The sequence below is a fragment of the Oculina patagonica genome, chromosome 1, assembly GCF_052425735.1.
Source record: "Oculina patagonica isolate OP01 chromosome 1, crgOcupat, whole genome shotgun sequence".
Classification (NCBI taxonomy): domain Eukaryota; kingdom Metazoa; phylum Cnidaria; class Anthozoa; order Scleractinia; family Oculinidae; genus Oculina; species Oculina patagonica.
Genome location: NC_135758.1, coordinates 21511584 through 21533486, shown reverse-complemented (window position 1 = coordinate 21533486; position 21903 = coordinate 21511584). Strand labels below are relative to the sequence as shown.

The 21903-nt window shown below is 37.9% G+C and overlaps 1 protein-coding gene and 2 pseudogenes across 1 annotated transcript in view; 1 reads left to right on the top strand and 2 right to left on the bottom strand.

Moving 5' to 3' along the window:
* LOC144632659 (uncharacterized) overlaps nt 1–526 on the top strand; it is a 72787-nt gene extending 72261 nt beyond the window's left edge. The window contains 1 exon segment of the mRNA XM_078491382.1: nt 166–526. Coding sequence (XP_078347508.1) covers nt 166–288 — 123 coding nt within the window. The 3' untranslated portion in view covers nt 289–526.
* A 169-nt stretch (nt 527–695) lies between these two features.
* LOC144645605 (uncharacterized) lies at nt 696–3872 on the bottom strand (annotated as a pseudogene).
* Nucleotides 3873–8478: 4606 nt separating this feature from the next.
* Nucleotides 8479–10086, bottom strand: LOC144645594 (uncharacterized; annotated as a pseudogene).
* Between the last annotated feature and the right edge of the window lie 11817 nt (nt 10087–21903).

Genomic DNA, 21903 nt, shown 5'->3' with positions numbered 1-21903 from the left:
TAAAATGATGAATTGCTATGCATTTAAAACTCTACCAGCTTTAAAACGAACTACTTATTACACCCTTAAATACGTCAGTTTGATGGAACATTTATTCGGCACTAAACAAGCATGCCCTAATTACTAATTACTAATTACTGATTCTATGTTGTTTTTTCCCTTAAGCTGCACGAAATAATGAACCTCTGTTTCGAAGAGACAGTACAGAACAGGCCCAACGCGTCCAACATTCGAGAACTACTGGAAGAAGCCTGGTGCACCGAGGGAGTCTGGGATACATACCTTTAAATAAGATTTACAGAAACTGCTATCACTTTATGAATTACCGTATTTAATGTGAGACCAACAATGATGATTTCAAATTGTCTGTTTTGATATAATTCACAATCTTTGCTCCTGTTTACATTTTTGAAGCTGCCGTTATTTTTATCTAAAGCTTAAACAGCGCTGACCAATGTTACATGTAAAAAGAGCTTTGCTCAGTATTTCTTCCTAACTTAAACATAAGAGAGTAAGACTTAAAACATGAGTTATTTTGTGTAATTTACTATATGCGAGTGATATAAATGCTGTCATTTATAACAACATAAAGAAAACTAGATCTCAATACAAATAAAGTTTCTTGCCTGTTGTATTATATCACTTGCCTCAACCGATTCTGAATTGTATTCTGGTTATCGATAAATGTCTTCATACCCATGCACACCTGATATATATGTCATTTAAGTTTTCACTTTGATTGTTAATTTTTATTTTCACTGCTTTTTTGTCGACTGGTAACAGAGTTGCTAGCGCTCGCTGTACACACGACTATTCTATTTCTATTCTAGTTCTGCCGGTATTTATTTTATACTCAGTTTTGCCCCATTTGCCTCATTTTCCTATTAACACATTTTAAAGCTGAGGTCAGTCAATGTTAAAAACTGATATTTGAAACTGTGCATCTGAAAGACTATTCTGTAACATTCTTCTCTATTTTTTCTTATTCGTAAATTAATACAAATACTTTATTGCACTTGTCCGATTGTATCTGAGGAAGAAATATGTGTTTACGAGTTAAGTCCCCAATACGCATACTATACACAACCTTACAAGTTAAGCCAGGCACAAATGTCGCCCTTTATCTCTCTCTACATATATATTTTTTATTTGTCATTTTTTTCAACGTGGCTAAGCAGGACGACAGGAGGAACGAATTCCCTTCTGGTTCGCAAGGTATTTTGTAGTCCATTAGCTGAGTTGTTCTCGATGGACAGAAGCGTGCAGTACATTTTCTTGACTCTCGATGTAAACACAAATGCTATTGCTACGTATAATCCCTGAAGAGTGGTGAATATGATAAACGGATATTCAAAATACTTTGACACAAGAGCCTTCAAAATCCCAAATATCCAAGTAAAGCCCATCAAGGTGAAGATCTTGAGAAACACGATGGCATTAGTGCGATTCTTTATTTGAAAAGTTGCTCTTCGTGATTGATTGTCCGTTATCCTGATAGCTCTTACAGTCAAGACGAAGAATACTGTATTAAAGGTTATGGAAACAGCAACTGGCAAAACAAAAAAGTACAAATTTGCAGAAGAGTTGTTAATCCAACACCCCTTAATACCTCCATAGTGAAAAGCAACCACGTTGGACTGGTCTAGAACAACACACACGACAACAAAAGCCAAGGCAGGAAGCCAACCAATCAAAATCCTACGTACTAAATTTAAACATATTTTTCTTCTTCTTGGATTTGTGTGTTGGATGCGGATTTTGGAAAATACCAGCCACATTTCAAAGGCCATGATCGACATCCACATGATAGAAACTAGGAAAAAATAATGCAACAGAATGGCAATAATTGTACATGCAACTTGAGCCTCAACGTACCCAGTTGCAAGGTAGAGCCAATCAGCCAGTAAATGCGCAAAAAGAAAAAAAAACGAAGGTTAGAAATTCCCAAAAAAGTCAAAAGTCACTAAGACTGCACCAAAGCTGATAATTGACACAGAGAGCCCGATGAAGGTTACCAAAGCCAATACAATGTTATTCTCGTTTGTTTTACGGCCACTTTCGTAAACGAAAGAAAAATTTGTACAAACCAAGACAGTGTCATTGATTAAGAGAAATCTTCCTGGCTCAAAGACTTCTCGTGAAATGTTTCTGTACAGTGAACCATTTGATAAGATATCGTACTCGTTTTCATTTAACCCGACTAAAACACCAGAACAGTTTACCTGTGATTGTTTGCAAACTGTGAGGATACCGATAGGAACTAGAGACCCGTTTATCCATTCCGTTTCGTTCGTGTAATAGACAGCCTCTTGAAATATTTCTCCTGTATCCCTGATTTTTACTGCGTTTCCTTTGAAAGTATATTGGTATGGATTGTAATTCTCAATCAAAGCGCAATTGAAACGCTTTACAGCCACTTTAAAGACAGTAAAATTCGCTTTGTTTAGCACCATGTAAAGAGAGCTCATTGCAGTTTGGATTGTTTCCACAGAGAGGTTTTTCTGTATTGTGGGGTTTATTTTTATGTTGAAAACCACAGTTGAGACAGGACCAAAGGGATTTCCAATAGATATTACTGAAAGCAGTGTTTAACTTATGTTAAAATTATTCATTATGGCTTCTTTAAAGTTGATCTCGGTTACTAATGGAATTAACAAAGAGGATGTATTGGACTGCATCCATACACTGACGCTGAATAGTTTTTCACCAAGGGAATTGAAGTCAGATGGTGCAATGCCGGGGCGACACATTTGAAGATGAAAGTCGTAGACATATCCTTCCAGGCAAACGACTTTGTGTTTACGAACTTTGAAAGTCTCTTTGTCGGGTTGGTCACCTGAAAAGTCCACATCCATAACAAGAGAAAAGGGCTTTGGGAGTGGTCCAGGTTCCTCAGGGCCAGGCTGTCCTAGTCCACATACAATGTTTGTTGCGTTAATGGCGAGTGCACAATATGGATTGAAAAAATTCTGTTGCATCGCAATATCGTTAACATAAACTACCCTTAAAGGTCCCGCAAGACATTTTTTTTTGCTGCACTTTTGTTGGAGGAAAGCAGTCCTAACACTCATCTTTAGGAACGAGTCTGTGGCAATATCTGCGAGCAGCGTCTTTGGGAGACTGCCAGTAAACTTTGTCACAGAACGTAAATAAGAACTTCAATATTTGGTCACTTTGATAATCTTTTGGTGCTGGAACATCACAGTTGAATATCAAATTATAAAATAAAAGGCCACTAAGATTTAATCCGTGACACTGTGCACAGTAATGGTTTTCATACGTATTTCCTTTGCGGTCGATAACAGGCAAGTTGTCTTTGTGATTATTATGAGAAAGTGTTACAGGGTTACTGATACAGCGGTAGTCAATATCCTCTTCAGTCCAGTTGCTAGGACACGAAGCAATCATCCACACGCCAAGCGCTTCGGTCAATGATTCACTCTCCACACATTTCCATTGCTCATAATCCGGGTTCTTACTTTGTTAGATGCAGTCCCGGATGAGGAACAGAACTGGTCAAAGTCCGCACGACAGTCTTGAAACATCTTACAGCTGCTGTCACAGAAACACTGAAGCCTTTCCTCTGTTCCTCCCAGTTATCTCTCTCGTGTGCACCGTCCTCTGCAGGAAAGCCAGTAATCTTGGCAGTCCATCGTGATATTTACGTCTTCATTATTCAAAGTTGGCAAAGGAGTTGTTAATGATGGCGACTCTGGAGGCGAAGCTGAAGTACCGTTCTCTTTTTTGTTTACAATGCCATTATCTTCAGGTTGTTGACTGTCTCGTGATGATTCCATATTTCGGCGAATCCTTTCTTTGTCATCACCTGAAATGAACGCATACGCAGTTCCCGTCACTTTTGCCTTTTTCATGTTGTGAAGTTGCTAATTCAGTTTTAAATTTACTATACGTGTTTAAGTTAAGTGCTTTCAGCTGATTATTAAAACTATGTTTACCTACATTTATATCAGTAAAAAACCTTTAAAGTGGAATATAAATTATAGGACTTCGTTTGATTTTAAATTCTAGTACACTATTTTTTTTAAGAATTTATTTTATAAGGATACTGAGGCTGAAATTTGCGAAATTTTTGGGAATGTTTTAAGAATAAACCCGACGCTAAGATTTTGAAAAGAATATAACTTTGTGTTGAAAATTTATAAATACAATACAATTATATGTTTTAACTAAACGCATAAATTTTTTTCATTCTCTAAAAGGCAAAACTAGAAAAAAAAAAAAAAAACCTCATTAGCCAAATGTTCGCTGCTAATGACAGTTCGATGAACGGTACAAGAAATACGTGAAATACGTATATGGTAAATGTCACGGGCTGCAATTTAAGAATATTCACAAGAATTTGCTCAGCCTAGCATCGGCACAAAAATAGGAATATTCATCCTGGGCCGAAAAAAAACAAAACAATATTCTTATAGAAATAAAAGAGAGCCTAAAACGAGGGGCAACTTCCCTAGCTGTTTTCTTCGTTACAAGCTAGTAACAGTCCATTAACAGGAATATGTTTTTATTTCATTGATATTTAAAAAGCGTAGTTCCCAAATGGGTAAATGGACTTTGAGCGTACTTTGTACGAAAAGGATATGACGTACACTGCTGACTTTTATTCCGAATGTGCAAGCTGCAAAAAGTTTCAAAACATTTCAATTGCAATAATATAGGGGAAACTTATAAAAAACAAGAAGCTTGAGAAGCTTAAAATCGGGCGGTTAATAATTAACTATCTGCTTTGACTTGAAAGGCGGGGTACAGTACAGTAAAAATCACTGGAAAAACAGTCACTTTAGAAACACTCAGTGGGAGGTTTGCGTAAGTCACAGCCTGCATGAGCTGTATTAGTGTGTAGAACCCTGGTAGAACATAATATCTGGAATGTTTTCAAGATTGCATTATTACTTAATAACATAATGTTCTCAATTTATAAATATATTTCGCACACTGACATGTAAAAATAAACGATTGAGTTTATCTATGCTTATACGTATGAAGAATAGTAGTATTGACCCAAAGTATAAGAGCTGGAAAATACTGAAAACCATTTGAGCTGCGTTTTAAGAAATCCAGAAAAGCTTTACTTATCTCATATATCTATGTTTTGCAGTATTTTGTTAATTTTGGGCGATTTGGGGGGATGTCGGGGAGGCGATAGATTTTCTCAAAGGGTTAGTAAAATTTAGACAAATTAATAAGAAATATTTGAATTTGAAGTAAAAAATTGGTCGACGGACACCAAACAGTCCCCTGACAACCTGTAGTGCGCTTTCGAGGGGGTCAACTGTTTGGTGGTGTTTTCATTTTTTTCTTCAATCCCTTCTTCAAATCTCTTAAAAATTCATTCAAATTCAGGTAGAACCCCACCTTAAACTTTGTTCTTGTGAGAAAACAACAAAAGTCAAAAGTTGCGTGATATAACCAAGAATAGATTTTAATTCTCCCTCCCTTTCCCTCTTCTTAGCCTTTCACCCCACCTGTCCCTCCATTTCTACTCCCATCCTTCCCCTCCCTCCCCTCTCCTGCAGTCTTTTACTCCACCCCATCCCATCGAGCTTTCCTACTCCAATTACCTCCACCCTCACCAGCGTTTTGGGTGAATTTAGATGCTTGAAAATGCTATATTCGTTGTTTTGTTATTCAATTCAATGTTTGTATACATTTCCTGACCGTTTCAGTATCATTTTTTCTTGGTTTTTCGTTTGTGCGCGTACTAATCTGTGCCAAGCAATTAGAGAATAACAGGAATTTGCCTTAATTTTGATCTCCTATACCAAGACGTTAGAGTATAAACCGCTAATAAAACAAAACACACTTGATAATAATTCTCTGAGGTTATAAACCTTGCAGTATTAACGTACTTACGAACTTGATAACAAGCCTCATGTCGTAGTAAGGATTTTTACTGATCAACATAGGAAATACGTTCACAATGGTTTGTTCCCAAAACGTGATTTTCGACTTTTTTTGCTTGTTTACAAGCAGAAAGAAGGAGAACTGGAAGGAATCACATTCTTGTTAACTCTCAAGGGACTGTTTTAATTACTCAAGGGAATACTTTCCGCTGTGGGTGATCAAAGCACGTGACTTGTAAAGTGTCACTCTATAGTTGTGCTTCAGCACTTCCGTTCTTGTAGAAAAAACGTGACTTGTCAAATGTACAAACGTTATATAACATTCAAAAACGTGAGTAGCCCAAATCTTACGTCACATAACCAATTAAGAACGTAAGGGGTTCAGCGCTCGAAGGTAGCAAGGTTTAAAACGATTAAGTGCGGCTTTCTCCAAAAATCGACTAATATCGCCTTTCTCTGATACAAATTGGAAAAATCGATTTCGCTCATATTTTGCCCATAGATAGGCCCTAGTGAGAAACTAAACGGACTGCAGTTAGTTTTTCCTAATATAGCTTTCTTTCGTAGAAATATGCAAAAAAAGATTTTGCCCCAAATTGGGCCCAAAAACAGCTTCCGGTTTGACTGCTTTTATTGAAAGTTTGATCGCCTCGTGCGTTATACTGCAGCTGTTTATTGATATTTCAATAACATTTATAATGTCTTTAGGTATTTCGTGTATGACTGAGCGAAAAATAAAACAAATCGAGATTTATTTTTAGCCTGAAACGGGGATAAATCCAAAGGCAAAATTTGCAAATGAGTAGCGAGCGAAATTATGCAGTAAAACTCTGCCATTTTTTTCTATGTGCGATAACCTAAAATATCGTAAAAACAATTTTTATGGGTTAACTAGACATTAATCTAATAGTATATTCAAAAAAATCTCTGGGGGAAAGGTTTTTAGTGGCCCGCTTTGGCCTTTGTTTATCACTAGTTTTGCCGTAAATCAGAAAAAATGTAAATAATTGCGTGACACTGCTTGTCACAATACCCGCTGACAGCTTCACGATTTCCTGTATTTTAAATAATCTAATCATTTTAAAATACACGAAAAAGATAGATGTCACATGCCAAATGTAAATGGAAAGGAAACGTTTACTTGTTTTATACCAATATCGCGAGTGGCTGTGCTGTTAAGTGTTCTTCAGCTGAAATTCAGAACCAGGCAAATGTACGTGCTTTGTCTACTTTTCATTAAAGTAATTCAGAAGAATTCAAAAGGGCTTAGTTAGGATTTTTTTCTTTCCTGTTGCGCCACTTATGACAGAGTTTGTGACCAGGGCGTTCTGCTACAAGGGAAATGATAATTTTTGTCGCTCCTTTTATACTTGGCAGATTTAATAGCGTAACTAAACAACTTACAATGGTTTCTCACACTTCAATTTGTTACAACTTTTATGGTGAAATTAACTGTCACTTACAACGATATGAAAGTATTATAAAAGGATCTGCTAGCAGTTCAAATCTTTTGGCTAGATAGAGAATTCACAGCGTTTAGCTTTGGCACGGAATAAACTATAAAAGGTAACATGGATTAGCACACAATATTCCGGGAATATTGGAAACAAAGTATGCCTTTCTAGGCATACTTTTATAGATGTCCCTTCTTTCACTGCTTTTGTTCATGCATGATCATTGTAGGGATATTTTTAGATCTAGTAATATTTCTGTTCTAGTATAGATCACTGAAAATTGCCAAGTATTTTCAACTCTACTTTCACCTAAAATCAGTGCCAACTAGATTCAAATGCCCACCTCCCATCCTGCTGTCCACATAAAGCGGTTTCAGTTCCATAAGGAAATCAACATTGTTTTAAATGCAAAACTTTTCTACAAATTCGTAGGTGGGATTATTGTAACGAGCCTGTGGCATATCAGTGGCCGGGAAGGACGGGGGGGGGGGGGGGGGTGTTTTAAAGGGCTTACAGAGCGGAGTTTTAAAATATTGCGAAAACCTACGTGTATGTAAAGCACGAACTTTGCTGGTTTTCACTTGAAGCAGGTACCAGACTTCATTACCCCTTGAAGCTTATCGATGTAAGGATTCTTTTGGGTCAAGTTATCATGATCATAACATGGGAAGCACCAATATTGCTAAATATTGCCAATAAGTCTTTCATATCAGTACCTACTAGACTCCACATCCACATCCCATCCCTCTTATAGGAAGGGAAAGGCCCACCTTCTTCACCGCTTCTTTGGCGTCCCCTTTGTTCCCCTTTTGCTGTCTACACATAGCGTTTCCTGACGCATTTGGGTGATATTTCATTGTGAAAGCCCCCCCCCCCCTCTAACGCTCTAAGCCTGTTTTAAGCAGGGCTTAGCTTGAAAGTTTGTACTTTTTAAACAAGGCTGGAGCCGGGTGGGGTCAAGGCAACCAGATTGTGGAAGATAAAATATCTGAAAGGAGTGTGGAGCAGGGTGCTAATAGTTTTAACTATTTTAAAGACAACGAGAAAGCTTCTACTTAATACTTAATACTGTTACAAAATGGTCTTCTTTAAATGATGAGATAACGTATTTGTCAATACTTTAACATTGGACGGAGAAAATGCGGCTTCTTTGTAGGCTTTCACTTGTAGCAGGTACAAGACTTCACCACCTCTTGAAGCTTATCGATGTAAGGCTTCTTGCGGGTTATCGTGACATTTGAAACATCAATGCCTAGAAAGATGCAGATGTCGCGCAAAACGGTAACACGAAAAGTAGCTGCAAGTTTGCCACTGGAGGCAAGCTCGCAGATGTTATAAGTGTCATGCATAATGGGATGCTGAAGAGCTACTAAATTGGACACATCTCTGCGCATCTCACTTAACGCTTCTTCATGGCGTACACAGATCTCTTCTTCCTCGTCTTCCTCGGTCACAACATCAACACTTCGTTTGGCAGCCAGTCTGGAAAAAAAGCCCCGGATTTGCTGCGTTGTCAGGAATTCGCTAAATGTGAACAGACGATTGCCATTGGAATCTTTGGCAGTCCTCATTTCTTTGGACACAGTGGCCGGGTCAAGCTTTCTTCCAGTTGTTTGCCCTATCTCAAATTTCTTAATGAGTTAATCTTTTTGATTGGAAGTGAACCTTTTCCCAACAAAGGAACTCTTGATCGCCCAGCCCATGGACATAGGAGGATTTTGAGCATCACAACTGCTATCTTTTCCGAGGCACGCCACATCGCCTAGTTCCTCGACTTTGGATCCACCCTTTTCAAGCTCATAGGCATATCTTAGCATTGCTCTGTCCAGAAGTGTCTCCTGTTCCAAAGCACGTTTGTGCTTTCCACATTGAAGGTGTTGCTCAAGACTGGAGTATCTTTGATATGTCATGATGGAACCTTCTTCAAGACAAGAAAACAATCCAGAATTGGCGTTTCCCTCGTCGCTGGCACTTCCGTCATCATCGCCGTCAGACGAGGTATCTTCTGCAGGGCATTTAACCTTCCGAGGTTTCAAATCGACAAATGGCAAATGAGTGCTCCTTTCATTATCAGTGCCGATATCGACAATCAAGTGACGTTCGCTATCGCTATCAGTCACCTGGAATTTGCTCCAAGGAATTAATTTTCCCTGGCCAATTCCGTATGCCCTCCACACCCTCAAACAATCGCTTTCATACTGGATGTTGTTAACAAAACTAACACCTTCCCATGTGACGGCTTTCTGCGTTTGCAACTAGGGCGTTTCTGCCAAGGTGACAACTACACCAGGAACTCCACCAAAAGACTCGATGGCAGCCTTCATTTGAGCAGCATTTTCAATGTCATTGCCTTCATTGAGGTAGATTTGCATGTGGGATTTAATGGTCGCCGCTTTTCGGTCACATGCTCCCTTGCCACCTTGTGGATCTGAAAAATCCATTCTCTTTAAGGTAACACCGGCTTTATCTGCTACCACTTTAGCACCAACAATGGTCGAAGCACAGTGATAGCACCCCGCGTTGTCCTGTCTGTAGAATACTGATTCAAGGTTTGGCATACCAATCTTTAACTTTGTGAGAACATCCGCCATTATGCCAAGCACTGAGTGACTGTCCTGGTCGCAAGCTTGAAAAATGTGCACGAATGCCATCGTCTCGATTTGTCGGTTTGGTCACTGCTGTAGTGCCACTGTGATGTGCCAAGGTATCCCTCGCTTGGCAAACCAGTCGCATTGACTCTCTCTATACTTTCTGGGAAGAAACTTCATGGCCCAATCTTGGACCAAGAAAACAGAATTTTCCTCTAACATTTCCATTACATCGACTCTGGCCTCATCTTGGTTAACTGCACGAAGAAGGTGAGCTTTCCAGGCACTGATGCTACGCCTTGCTTGTTCAGTGTTAAAGGTCAACTCGTCCATTTCTTCGCTTTCTGTTGCAATTAGCTTAAGGGCGTCTTCTATTTCTCCAATGCTCACCTCCACCAGGCTGCAACGATCACACACCCTATCATGGATATGACTACATTCTCCCTGGTATTCGGAACATTTGGCATCACTGAGCGCAAAACATCTACAATGGTCTGGGACAGTCGACGACTCAGAAACATGTACCTTAAAAAATCAAAGAGGATCGTATGAGAAATTTGGCTATAAAAAAAGCACGTGTTAGTCTCAAAGCTGTTGCAATGCCCGGGGGGGGGGGGGGTACTCCAAAAAGTTTTATATGGGGATGCTCCGCCCTGAGATCCGACCCCTTAACCTTTTATATACCATTTTGACAGAAAAGGCACCCCTTTCATAAACCTTTTATTGAAAAAGGTACCCCTTTCATATACCAACATGACATCACATAGACTTAAAACAGGAAGTTTTATTGTCACTTCATGCAGCGCTAAAAGAAATTAAATGATACAGCCATAAATAAGTTGCGTCTGTTCGAAATATTTTAATTAAAGGCCCTTTTAAACACCTAAATGTCAGATTTTCTCACCCTTTCATTACCTTAACTTGTGAAATCCCTACCCTTTTTTATACCTGAAGCCTGAAAAAGGGCGGAGCCTCCCCGTATAGGCCATTATAGGGAGTACCCCCCCCCCCCGGGTTGCAATGTTTTAAGGGTTATTTGTTGTCCTTACCGTGAAGTCACTTTTCAGGTAACGCTTGGCCAATTTCAGTTGCTCCTTTCTTTGTTTCGCCCAGGACATACCCATTCCAAGCTCACCCGGTCGCTCAGCCACAATTTCAAGTTCCTCAAACGCTTTCGCGCCAGAAGCAGTGATGTAGTCCAGACCTTGTAAGGATTTCCTCACGGAGGCAGAACAGACGTCAAGAATTCGAAGCAAAGAGCTTCGGCTCAAGCAGGTTATGCCTGACTCCTTGCAGTACTCTTGATATTGCTGTGCTATACGTTCTGGCATCATCATCCTGATAACATTGGGTACTGCGATCACTTCACCGGAACTCAAAGTAAGGTTTTTCTGTCCAAATGGTAAATCTTGAATGATGTGCTGACTGGTTATGAAACAAATAAAGTGGTCAACCATTTCCGGGGAAACGTACATTCTCTTCTGGATAGGTTTAGGAACAGGAGAGCCTCTACCATGGATCAGCAGGTGCTGTCTGGCAATCTTGAATCGATACTGTGTGAGGTTTGGAATCCACCTTTGAAGAGACTTAGAGATGATCTTGTCAACCATGATAGACAATATCTGACGACGCGTATCCCACTGGGTAGCACTGTTGTAGCATTCTGCTAAAGATTCCAGTAAAACAGAATCGACTTTTTCTGTTTCTAAGGATGTTGAGGGAAAATGCTGATTCATTGCCTTTGAAGAGACCAGTTTGTCCCACAATTTATCAGAATCTTCGCCAGCTATAACTTCCAATGAGGCGGCTACAGCCTCACTCGCCTTCTTTACATAGTAACGTTTGGTTCTTTCGCCGACGTCATCCCAAGTTGTCCTTAAAGAAGATCGAATAGGACCTATGTCTCTTGACGCAAGAAAATCATTCAGTGCAGATCTTGACCTGTCGACAGGAGTTCTGTCTTGGCAGGTGTCATCAAGACTTTCGGTATCTGAAGGCAAATACAGACTTCCAAAAGGGGTATCGGCTTGTGAAAACATGCTTGACCTCGCCTCTGTAAATGGGGTACTCATAAAATGACTTTGGTCTGTTACTGTACTGATTTCCTAAAAAACGCAATGGGAGATAATTTAAATAAATCCACTTCACTATTTTACGCCCCTAAGCGCAATGCCGCGTACAACTACATGAAGACCAATATTCATAAACCTATGATCAACCGGAATGGCGGGGGATTGAACCTTCTTTAGTAATCGATCAAAATGAGGCGGCTGAAACATTTTTGTGAAACGAAATTTTCGATGTATGTTTTGCGATATATTGGTCACGTGGTTACACTGGAGCCATCATATCAATCAGTCAGATTATCCATCAGTCAATCAATCAATCGAGCAAGCAAACGATCAGTCAGTAGGTCAAACTTATCTTTTCATTTTTCATTTTTTTCAAGTAAGTGTATATCGCTGTACCCATACCGAAGGCTGACAATAACACTGCACATCAAGTGTTGCTGGGGCATTGTTAGAAAATTTGTCAAAGGATTTCTGCGCTGAGCCCAGCGAGAACACTTTCGGGTTTGAAATTTTCTAGACTTACAAAGTGACAATCTCGAAGCTAATTGCATGACCACTATAAAACAACATTTACATTTTACAAAATGTTATTGCCACGTAGAGTTAACTCTCGTTTTATTGGACACGCTCGGGGCGTCGTTCAGTGCTCGGTATAGCGAAAATCCCAAGGGGGCTACTCAAAAAAATACCCTTTTATATACCATATTGACAGGAAAGGCACCCCTTTTGTATACCTTTTACTGAAAAAAGGTACCCCTTTCATATACCAAAAAAACACATGCATGACATATGCCTAAACAGGAATTCTAGATGTCAGTTTTACATAGCTTTTAATAAATTTTAAAAATAAAGCTATAAGGTGCGTTTGTTCAATATAATTATTTAAATTGAAGACCCTTTTAAAAACCTAAATGACCGATGTCTTTACCCTTTCATGTACCAAAACTTGTGAAATCCCTACCCTTTTATATATACCTGAAGCATGAAAAAGGTACCCCTTTCGGGCGAAGCCTCCTCCTTTATACCATAAGAGGGAGTAACCCCCCTCAGGGGGGGGGGGGCGGTCGGGCGAGAGTCTGTAATAGCGGGAGTCATTTACAGTCAAACCTCTTTCGGCGGGAATCTGAATTTTGTCCGTAATATCGAGTGTCCGCTATAGCGGGGTGTCCGTAAGGTGAGAGTTGACTGTAGATCATAACAAGAGGGCTGAATTAAAAACAAATCTTTCATGTAAACAGGCTCCTTACATGCTCTGATGCTTAATCGTGAATTGTTTCATTTTTTCTTTGTGTTACACCATTACTCCTTTAATTCTGAAACTTTTAAGGATAAGGAAGCCCTAGGTTTGATTGTGTCCCCCATTCGATCATCCCCGTCACTCGAAATCCCAAGTATCCCTTTCCCCCACCTCCAAGAGGTGCTGTGCATGCCTGTTATATATATTTTCGCATTGTTGTCCGGAATAAATAAATTTTACACTTGCTTAAAACGCCATGGATTTCTTTTAAGTAAAGGCTTATCATTGTCACAGTTTTCTTACCCTGAATGTCAACTCTTTCATTTGACTAACAACTTCTTCTTCCTTGTTATCTATGTTGACAAGTGGAGGCGAGTTCTTTGCTGCTAATTTTGACAACTTCTCTTCTTCGGACGCTGAACTCAAAATTTCCCTGCATGATCTGCACATACCTTATGCAAACAGAAGGAAAACTATCAGACGTATTGTATAAGACAAGAAGCGATAACACGAGTGAGAAGTCGATATATACCTGATCCAACGGGAACCAAATGTCCCGTTCTTTTGAGAATTAACTTCGAGAAGGTCTTGTTTACCCCTCTTTCGGCTTTTGGATATTTTCCTCTCACCATTTTATGTAGAGATATATCTTGAGGGACCCTACATCTTTCGGTTCCTCTTGTCCAGCCGAGACCAAGGGATGAGCGATGTGATGGGCAAACAGTCATCACGTCGACATTTTGTGGAGCGTTAAACATCGCCGCACGAGCAAGTATTAACTCAATTTCACTTTCCACATCATGGAATTGAAAGAGTGACTTGTGTTGTGCTTCATTTTTAGTGCACGATAAAAGTGGGACGATCTCCGTTGACTGCTTTCTGTCTCTGCGATCAAAGGAGCACTGACCACCAACTAATGACTTAAAAGAACAACAAGCATTCATCTTGTTCGAAGAGTCGTGTGAACTGAAGTGAGGAATTGTCGGATAAGGACGTGTTTTCAAACTTAATTTAACAATTAATTTAATTTAACAATTTGCTTATCGCAAGTAAAATCTATTTAGGACTGATCCAAATATTGCGTTGAATTCTGGCGCTAATCATTTTCAAAGTTTCAGTTCATTGAAATGTACTATTCAGGCAAAAAACGTAGAACTCTGAGTATAACTTAAAAAGCTATAAGGCAATTGTATGTTTTCTGTTCGATCTTATACCATAAAGGTTTTTATAGTCCTCAGTAATACCTTCAGTGTTGATACCTGTTAGTAAATAATTCTAACCAACATTTTTTTGCTTTATATTTTTGCTTCGCTTATAGGATAATAATTGGGAAAATATCGGCAATCTGATACAAAAAGAAACAACAACGCATCAACGAACAAAATCAACATCATTGCACTCCGGCGGCAAATACTTATAATTTAATTATTTGCTAGTTCCCTTCAGATCACGTAAAGAAATAAACCAAACAATATTGACTCGTTGTTACGTTTTATAATTAAACTGAGAATGCTTTCTATTTATAAGACCGGCTTTTGAAAATGATCGAGGGGTTAACAGCTTCGATAACAGCTTAAAACTGCTAACACAGAATTTCGCTAGGTTAAACCTTACGGACGGGCCGTCTAGCATGTTGTGATAAAGAGCGTGTTAAGATCACGCAATTATTTCAAAACGGGTAAAGGGAAAATCTCTTATTGCTTTTACCTTTTCAAAGAGTTCAGCACATGACCGTTTTTATACTTGGGTTGTTTGAAAGTATTTGTTTCAAAAAGATAATTTCCCTCGCGCTTTAGTAGCCTTGTCACGTAATTCCTGTCACGCTAAAACGGCAGATTTTCGGCGAAATTGGTAATAAGTACAGGCCAAAGCGGGCCACTTAAAAACTTTTACCCAGAGATTTCTTACGATATCCTATCAGATGGGTGTCTCTTTAACCCATAAAATGTATATTAACGTTATTTTAAGTATCGCACATAGAAAAAAATGGCAAAGTTTTACTGCATAATTTCGCTCGCGACCCAATTGCAAATTTTGCCTATCATTTTATCCCCATTATAGGCTCAAAATTAATCTCGAACTGTTTTATTTTTCGCTCAGTTATACAATCAAGACCTAAATAGAATATAAATACTATTGAAAGATCCATAAACAGCGGCAGTAAAATGCGCGAGGCGATCAAATTTTCAAAAAAATCAGTCAAACTGGAAGTGGATTTTGAGCCCAATTGGGGCGAAATCTTTTTTGACATATTTCTACGAAAGGAAAATGTATTAGGTAAAACTAACTACGGTCCGTTTAGTTTCTCACCAGGACCTATCTATGGACAAAATATGAGCGAAAACGTGCATTCCATTTGTACCGATGTCTGGTTGATAATTCTAGGAAGTCGAACTTAAGGTGGCCGAATACAGTTTTTACGTGGCTCAAAGGCGCGCGCTACGATTTTCTGCTTGACGTCATTATTGCTCGCGCGGGCTAAAATGGCGCTAGCAACTCTAAACAGAAACGAATAGGAGTTTCATCTGTTTTACCGCGCTTTACCAAATTTGTATACAAAAGAAAACTTCAAAATACTTCCAAATAGGTCTTGAAACCTGGGATGGAAAAAAATATGGCAAAAAAGGTGGAAAACAACCGACAGAGAAGTTCTAATTTTTCTTTCATTATCGCTCGCGACGCATGGCGTCATATTAGCGCGCGCTCGCACGCGCAATTTGATTCACTTCGGAGGTCGAAAAAGCCAGATTTTGCTCCAGATTTTCTCGAAAACCTACCGTACAACCTATTATGAAAATTTCACAATTAAATTTAAGGGGTGAACCACATCCACAGCCAAAATTTTGAAAAAATCTGTAAGACAGATTTTGAGCTATTTTAAAAATCGGCAAAATATCACATTTTCCTATTTTGCGAAAAATCTGTCTTACAGATTTTTTTATTATTTTGCATGAATGATATATCAAAGCCAATTTCTTATTTCTGAAATTTTAAGGTAAGGTCGTACGGGTGGATTTTGAGAAAAACGTCTTGTACAAGGAAGAAAGTGCAGGAAACTTAAAGTCATTCTATTTACCGAAAGTGTAGAAGACATTGTCAAGACATTACTCTATTACAAGACCGTGATGACAATTATTTATTCGAAATTTCTTTAACCTTTAGTTAACTTAGCTTAACTTAAACTATCGGCGAAATTGGCTAGAGATCTCGGCGAAAGTGTACCGGATACCTGGCAGGCAGAGCTGCGGTGAGTACGCTTTCGTTTTTATGTTTGTGTGTGTGTTTGTTGTACTGTTTTTGTTTCGTGTCTGCAAAAGTCCACATATTTTGCCAATTGCGAACTTATCAATTGCTCAGACATGCTAATTTTTTGAAAACTTCAACAATGACATCTCTCAGGGGAAAAACATTTCCTAGGCAAATGACAAATGGCAAATTCTAAGATCAAACCCGATAGTCTGAAACTGCTATCTCTTAATGTGAGGGGCCTCAGCAACTTTCGAAAACGTAGGGCTATTTTCACCTGGTGTAGAAAACAAAAAGCAGATCTTATCTTTCTTCAAGAAACGCATTCAACAGAAAATGATGAGTGTAAATGGAAAAAAGAATGGGGCTCTGAAATCATTTTCTCCCACGGGAGCTCGAACGCCAGAGGTGTTGCTGTATTAATTAAGAGCGGTCTGGACATTGTAATTCAACATGAGTTTCTAAAGTCCAATGGCAGGTCGATAGTACTTAAGGTGAGAATAAAAGACAAAAATTATTTATTAGTAAATCTTTATGGTCCAAATAAAGATGCAGAGGCAGTTCGATTTTATCAAAATCTGTCGGCAACATTGCGAGAAATGGATCCTGACAGTGATGACAATATCATCATAGGCGGAGATTTCAACTGTCCTTTAAATCCAACCTTAGACAAAAAGGGTGGAATACTAATTCCACGCCAACATGTGATCAATTCAATAGAAAACATTCAAAATGAATTTAGTCTTCATGATATATGGCGTATTAAAAATCCGAACACTTGTAGCTTCACATGGAGCAAAAGCCACCCTTTCATCTTTTGCAGACTTGACTACTGGTTAATTTCAGACAAGTTAAATGACTTAGTTACGCATGTTGATATTCAAGCTTCAATAAAAACTGACCACTCGTCCATAATATTAGAACTAGAAGATATTAAAGATAGTCAACGGGGACTAGGTTTCTGGAAACTAAACACTTCCCTGCTGGCCAGGCCTGATTATGTTGAGATGATAAGTAAAGAATTACCCAATTGGCTGGAAGATTCAAGAGATGTCAGACAAGCGAGCAAAATGGGACTGGCTTAAATTTAAAATCAAAACTAGCTCAATTATTTATTCAAAGCAGCTGTCAAAAGACCGACAGAGAAGGGAGGAAGAACTTAACGCCAGGCATCAAGACATGCTAAGAAAATTTCAGGAAAACCCTTGCGAAACAACTAGACTAGAAACTGAAAAACTTAAAAGTGAGTTAGAAGCATTATATGACGAAAAAGTAGAGGGAATTATCATTCGCTCCAGAGCAAGGTGGCACGAACATGGTGAGAAAAATACTAAATATTTTTTAAATTTAGAAAAGCGTAATAATATTAAGAAGCATATACGTAAACTGTTTGTCAGTGGGTCCATCTCAACTGATCCTTTCGAAATACTTAACGCTGAAAAATGCTTTTATAGAAAGCTCTATAGTAAAAAAAAAGTTAATCTAAACGGTGATGAAGCTAATTTCTTCTTTCAAAATCCAAATTTAAAAAGACTCTCCGAGGAATTAAGCACAAATTGTGAGGGAGAAATAACTCTTCAGGAATGCGAAAATATATTAGGCTCTTTTCACACGGGTAAAACGCCCGGAAACGATGGAATTCCAATAGAATTTTATAAAGCATTCTGGCCTTTATTAGGCAAATTTATGGTTGATTCATTTAATGAGGCTTTTTACAAAAAGGAAATGTCTCACTCACAGAAACAAGCTGTTATAACACTTATTGAAAAGAAAGGAAAAGAAAGAAACTATCTTGAAAACTGGAGACCAATATCATTGACTAATGTAGACGCGAAAATTGCATCTAAAGTAATTGCAGCTAGAGTTATTAAAGTCCTACCGGAAATAATTCACTGTAATCAGACCGGTTATGTAAAGGGTAGGTTCATTGGCGAAGCAGCAGGATCAATTATATATATTATAATCTATACAAAGAAGCAAAATATACCAGGTATATTACTTTTTATTGACTTCGAAAAGGCATTTGATAGCATCGATTGGGAATTCATGTTAAAGTGCTTAGACGTGTTTGGTTTTGGACCTAGTTTTAAAGGATGGGTAGAAACATTTTATAAAAATATATCTAGCTGTGTGATAAATAATGGGATGTGCACATCTTACTTCGCTGTACAGAGAGGAGTCAGGCAGGGCGACCCATTATCACCATATCTCTTTATTATTGCAGCTGAAATTTTAGCTACTGCGATTCGAAGTAAAACAGAAATTCAAGGACTTAAAATAGGGCGAGAGGAATTTAAATTCGTACAATATGCTGACGACCTCACTGTGTTTGTGCCAAATCTTGATTGTGTACAACGTACCATTCATTTGCTAGATCAATTTGAAACTTGCTCGGGTTTAAAGGTCAATTATACCAAAACTGAAGCTATGTGGATTGGCTCTTGTCGAAATAATACAGCGGCACCTTTGGGACTTAAATGGGTAAATACAGTGAAGGCACTTGGAATAGTTTTTACATATAACGAAACTGAACAATTGCAGAAAAACTTTTATGAAAAACTAAAAGATATTAAGTTGCACACGCGGTTATGGCGTTGCAGAGGTCTCTCACTACTTGGAAAAGTTACAATAATTAAATCCTTTTTGCTTTCGAAGATGATATATGTATTCTCAGTTCTCCCAACTCCACAAGATTTCATCAAGCAGATTAACACTATTATATATAACTTCCTATGGAATGGGCCTGACAAAATAGCACGAGCAGCAACAATTAATGACATTAAATTTGGAGGGCTAAGGCTGATAGATGTAGAAACTTCAATTAAATCTTTAAGATTAGCCTGGCTTGGTAGAATATTTTCTGAGGGCTCTGCACCATGGAAAGCTTATATTAATCAAATGCTTGACAGTTACGGTGGCACTTTTCTATTGAGATGTAATTATGATGTTAACGATTACAACTTTCAATGCCCTTTCTATAGCGAATTTCTCCAATGGTGGGCTGACTTTAGAAATGATTCCTCTACCAGGCCTCTTATATCTGAACGTATAATCTGGAACAATAAGCTAATTAAAATAGATGGTAAGAGTATATATTTTGACAATTACGTTAAAGCTGGAATCATTCTAACCAATCAGATGCAATTCAATAAGGATAACGTGGAATCATATAATAGGGCAAAAAATGAAGGGTTGAGACACACAAATTTTTTAACGTGGTCAGGGATTCGATGTGCAATTCCCACCCACTTAAAAGCCTTAGATGGAAATGAAAGTGAAATAGATTCACTAACATTTCATTTTAATGAAAAGCTATTTGACCCAGTAACTTGTAAAAGTAAGCAATTCTATGAACTGCTACTCTCAAAAAGGGCAACGGTATCGAGGGGTTTTAATAAACTTAAAGAAGATTTTGGATTAGATGATACAACTGTGTTAAAGGCTTTTCTTAATTTAAAGTCTATTTTATCGGAAACCTTTGTTAGAAGTTTTCAATTTAAACTGTTAAATGATATTACATTCACTAATACGCGGTTAGCAAAAATCGGTTATGTTCCAAATGATACTTGTACATTTTGTAAAAATGAGTCAGAAACAGTATATCATTTATTCTACCACTGCTCTTTGACAAATCTCTTTTGGGAACACTTTAAAAATTTCTGGTTTGTATTAACAGGCCAACAGGAGGAACTTACGCTAAAAGACGTGTTCATTGGGAAAATAGAAAAAAGTGATTTGTTGAATTATTTTTTAATTCTAGCAAAATTGCATATCTGGTTGAGTCGGAAACATTCAAAAATCCCAAATATTGATGTATTTAAAGAACTAGTTGATCTAAAATATAGAACTGAGAAGTATATAGCAGTAAAAAATAATATGCAGAGCAAATTTCAGACTAGATGGCATTTATATATAAGTAATAATAGCTAAATCATAAGTTCTTACGAGTAAGATAATGGTAAATAGATAAGATAGTACATAGGTATATTGTAACGGTGTCATTGGTATATATGCACCGCAAATTTGTATATAAGTCTGTAAAATTGTAAAATTTCTGTTTGCAAAACAATGGCAATAAATATGTGGAAAAAAAAAAAAAAAAAAAAAAAAAAAAAAAGAGAAAAACGCCGTTTTAACTACTAGTGCCAGTCCCCTCTCAAGCACTCGGCTGTTCATTTAAGCTGTTTATAAGCATTTTTTTTTTTTCAAATATCACATTAGATGGTTTTAGGATTTAACAAACAGTGAGAAGAAAAAGAAAAAAACTTTTCTTGAGATTGTATAAGAAAGTTAAAGATTGGACTGATTTGCCCTCTCAAAACTGTATTAAGCCACCTTAAGAACGCAATTTGTACTGGTACAAGTCTTTAGGCGCTAATATTAAAACAACGCAAATTTGTACTGGAACAAGTCTTTCACACACTAAAACGTTGCTAATAGGAACCAAAGGGAACTCATTTCGTGACAATTGATTATTTCTGCTGAGTTGCAAAATTTAGAATTGCAACATCATTAAATGTGTTAAGTGATATTTACAAGTGTTTTTGTAGCCTGTTGTGAAATTACTTCTGGTGGAAGCCGTAAACGTTAAACCTTTTTGCTTCTGTTCAGAAGCTAATGCATCGCCATTAGAAAAATAAACAGCAACTGTTTTACTGGAAATGTAGTCGTTAGAAATGGCATGTGTAGCCGTAAGGTAAAGAATAACGCGAGGAGAAGCCGCTTTTGGTAATATCCAAACGAAAATTTACTTCTTAATGTGGGGTTAAGATTGCGTGACGAGACAAAAGATAACTCTGTCGTGCGTAACCTTTATCGGGAACCCTGCATTAAGCCGAGTAGAAATCTTTCTAACTCGATAGGAAACAACTATTTCGATTAAAGGCAAACGTCAAAGTTTACCATTTTTAACCAAGCCAAAGTATATGAGTCGCAAAGCACCCAGCCCTCGCGACTGACAAATACAGCAAAATCCTCCGCGAAAATAAACAAAATGCTTGAACTGAAAGACGTTTGATTTCTTCCATGATATGTTCGAACAACAATGCCCAGGATAAACCTTCTACTCATACTAACTTCATGCAAAAAAAGTCGATATCTCGAAGAGATCCTTGATTACTTTACAGAGGGTCTGTATATTGACCTGTAACTTGTATATCGTATTGACAAATTCAGAACGAACCGACTTCTGCCCGCTACCATATATTGAAAAATTAGTTTGTTCAAAACCGCAGCAAAATCGTTAGAGACAGACAAGATACAGCCGTTTACTGGCAGTCTTTGAAAATCCTGAATTTCGTCTAAATGAAATAAAAAATTTATTTTATCAATATGGTTCTTATCTTCTTATTCAATTCAATGAACTGCTTTTATGCAGTGCTGTCCAACAAAGATTTCAATTTCCTCAAAGTTTCGGGACGAAAGGATTCAAAATATTTCGTG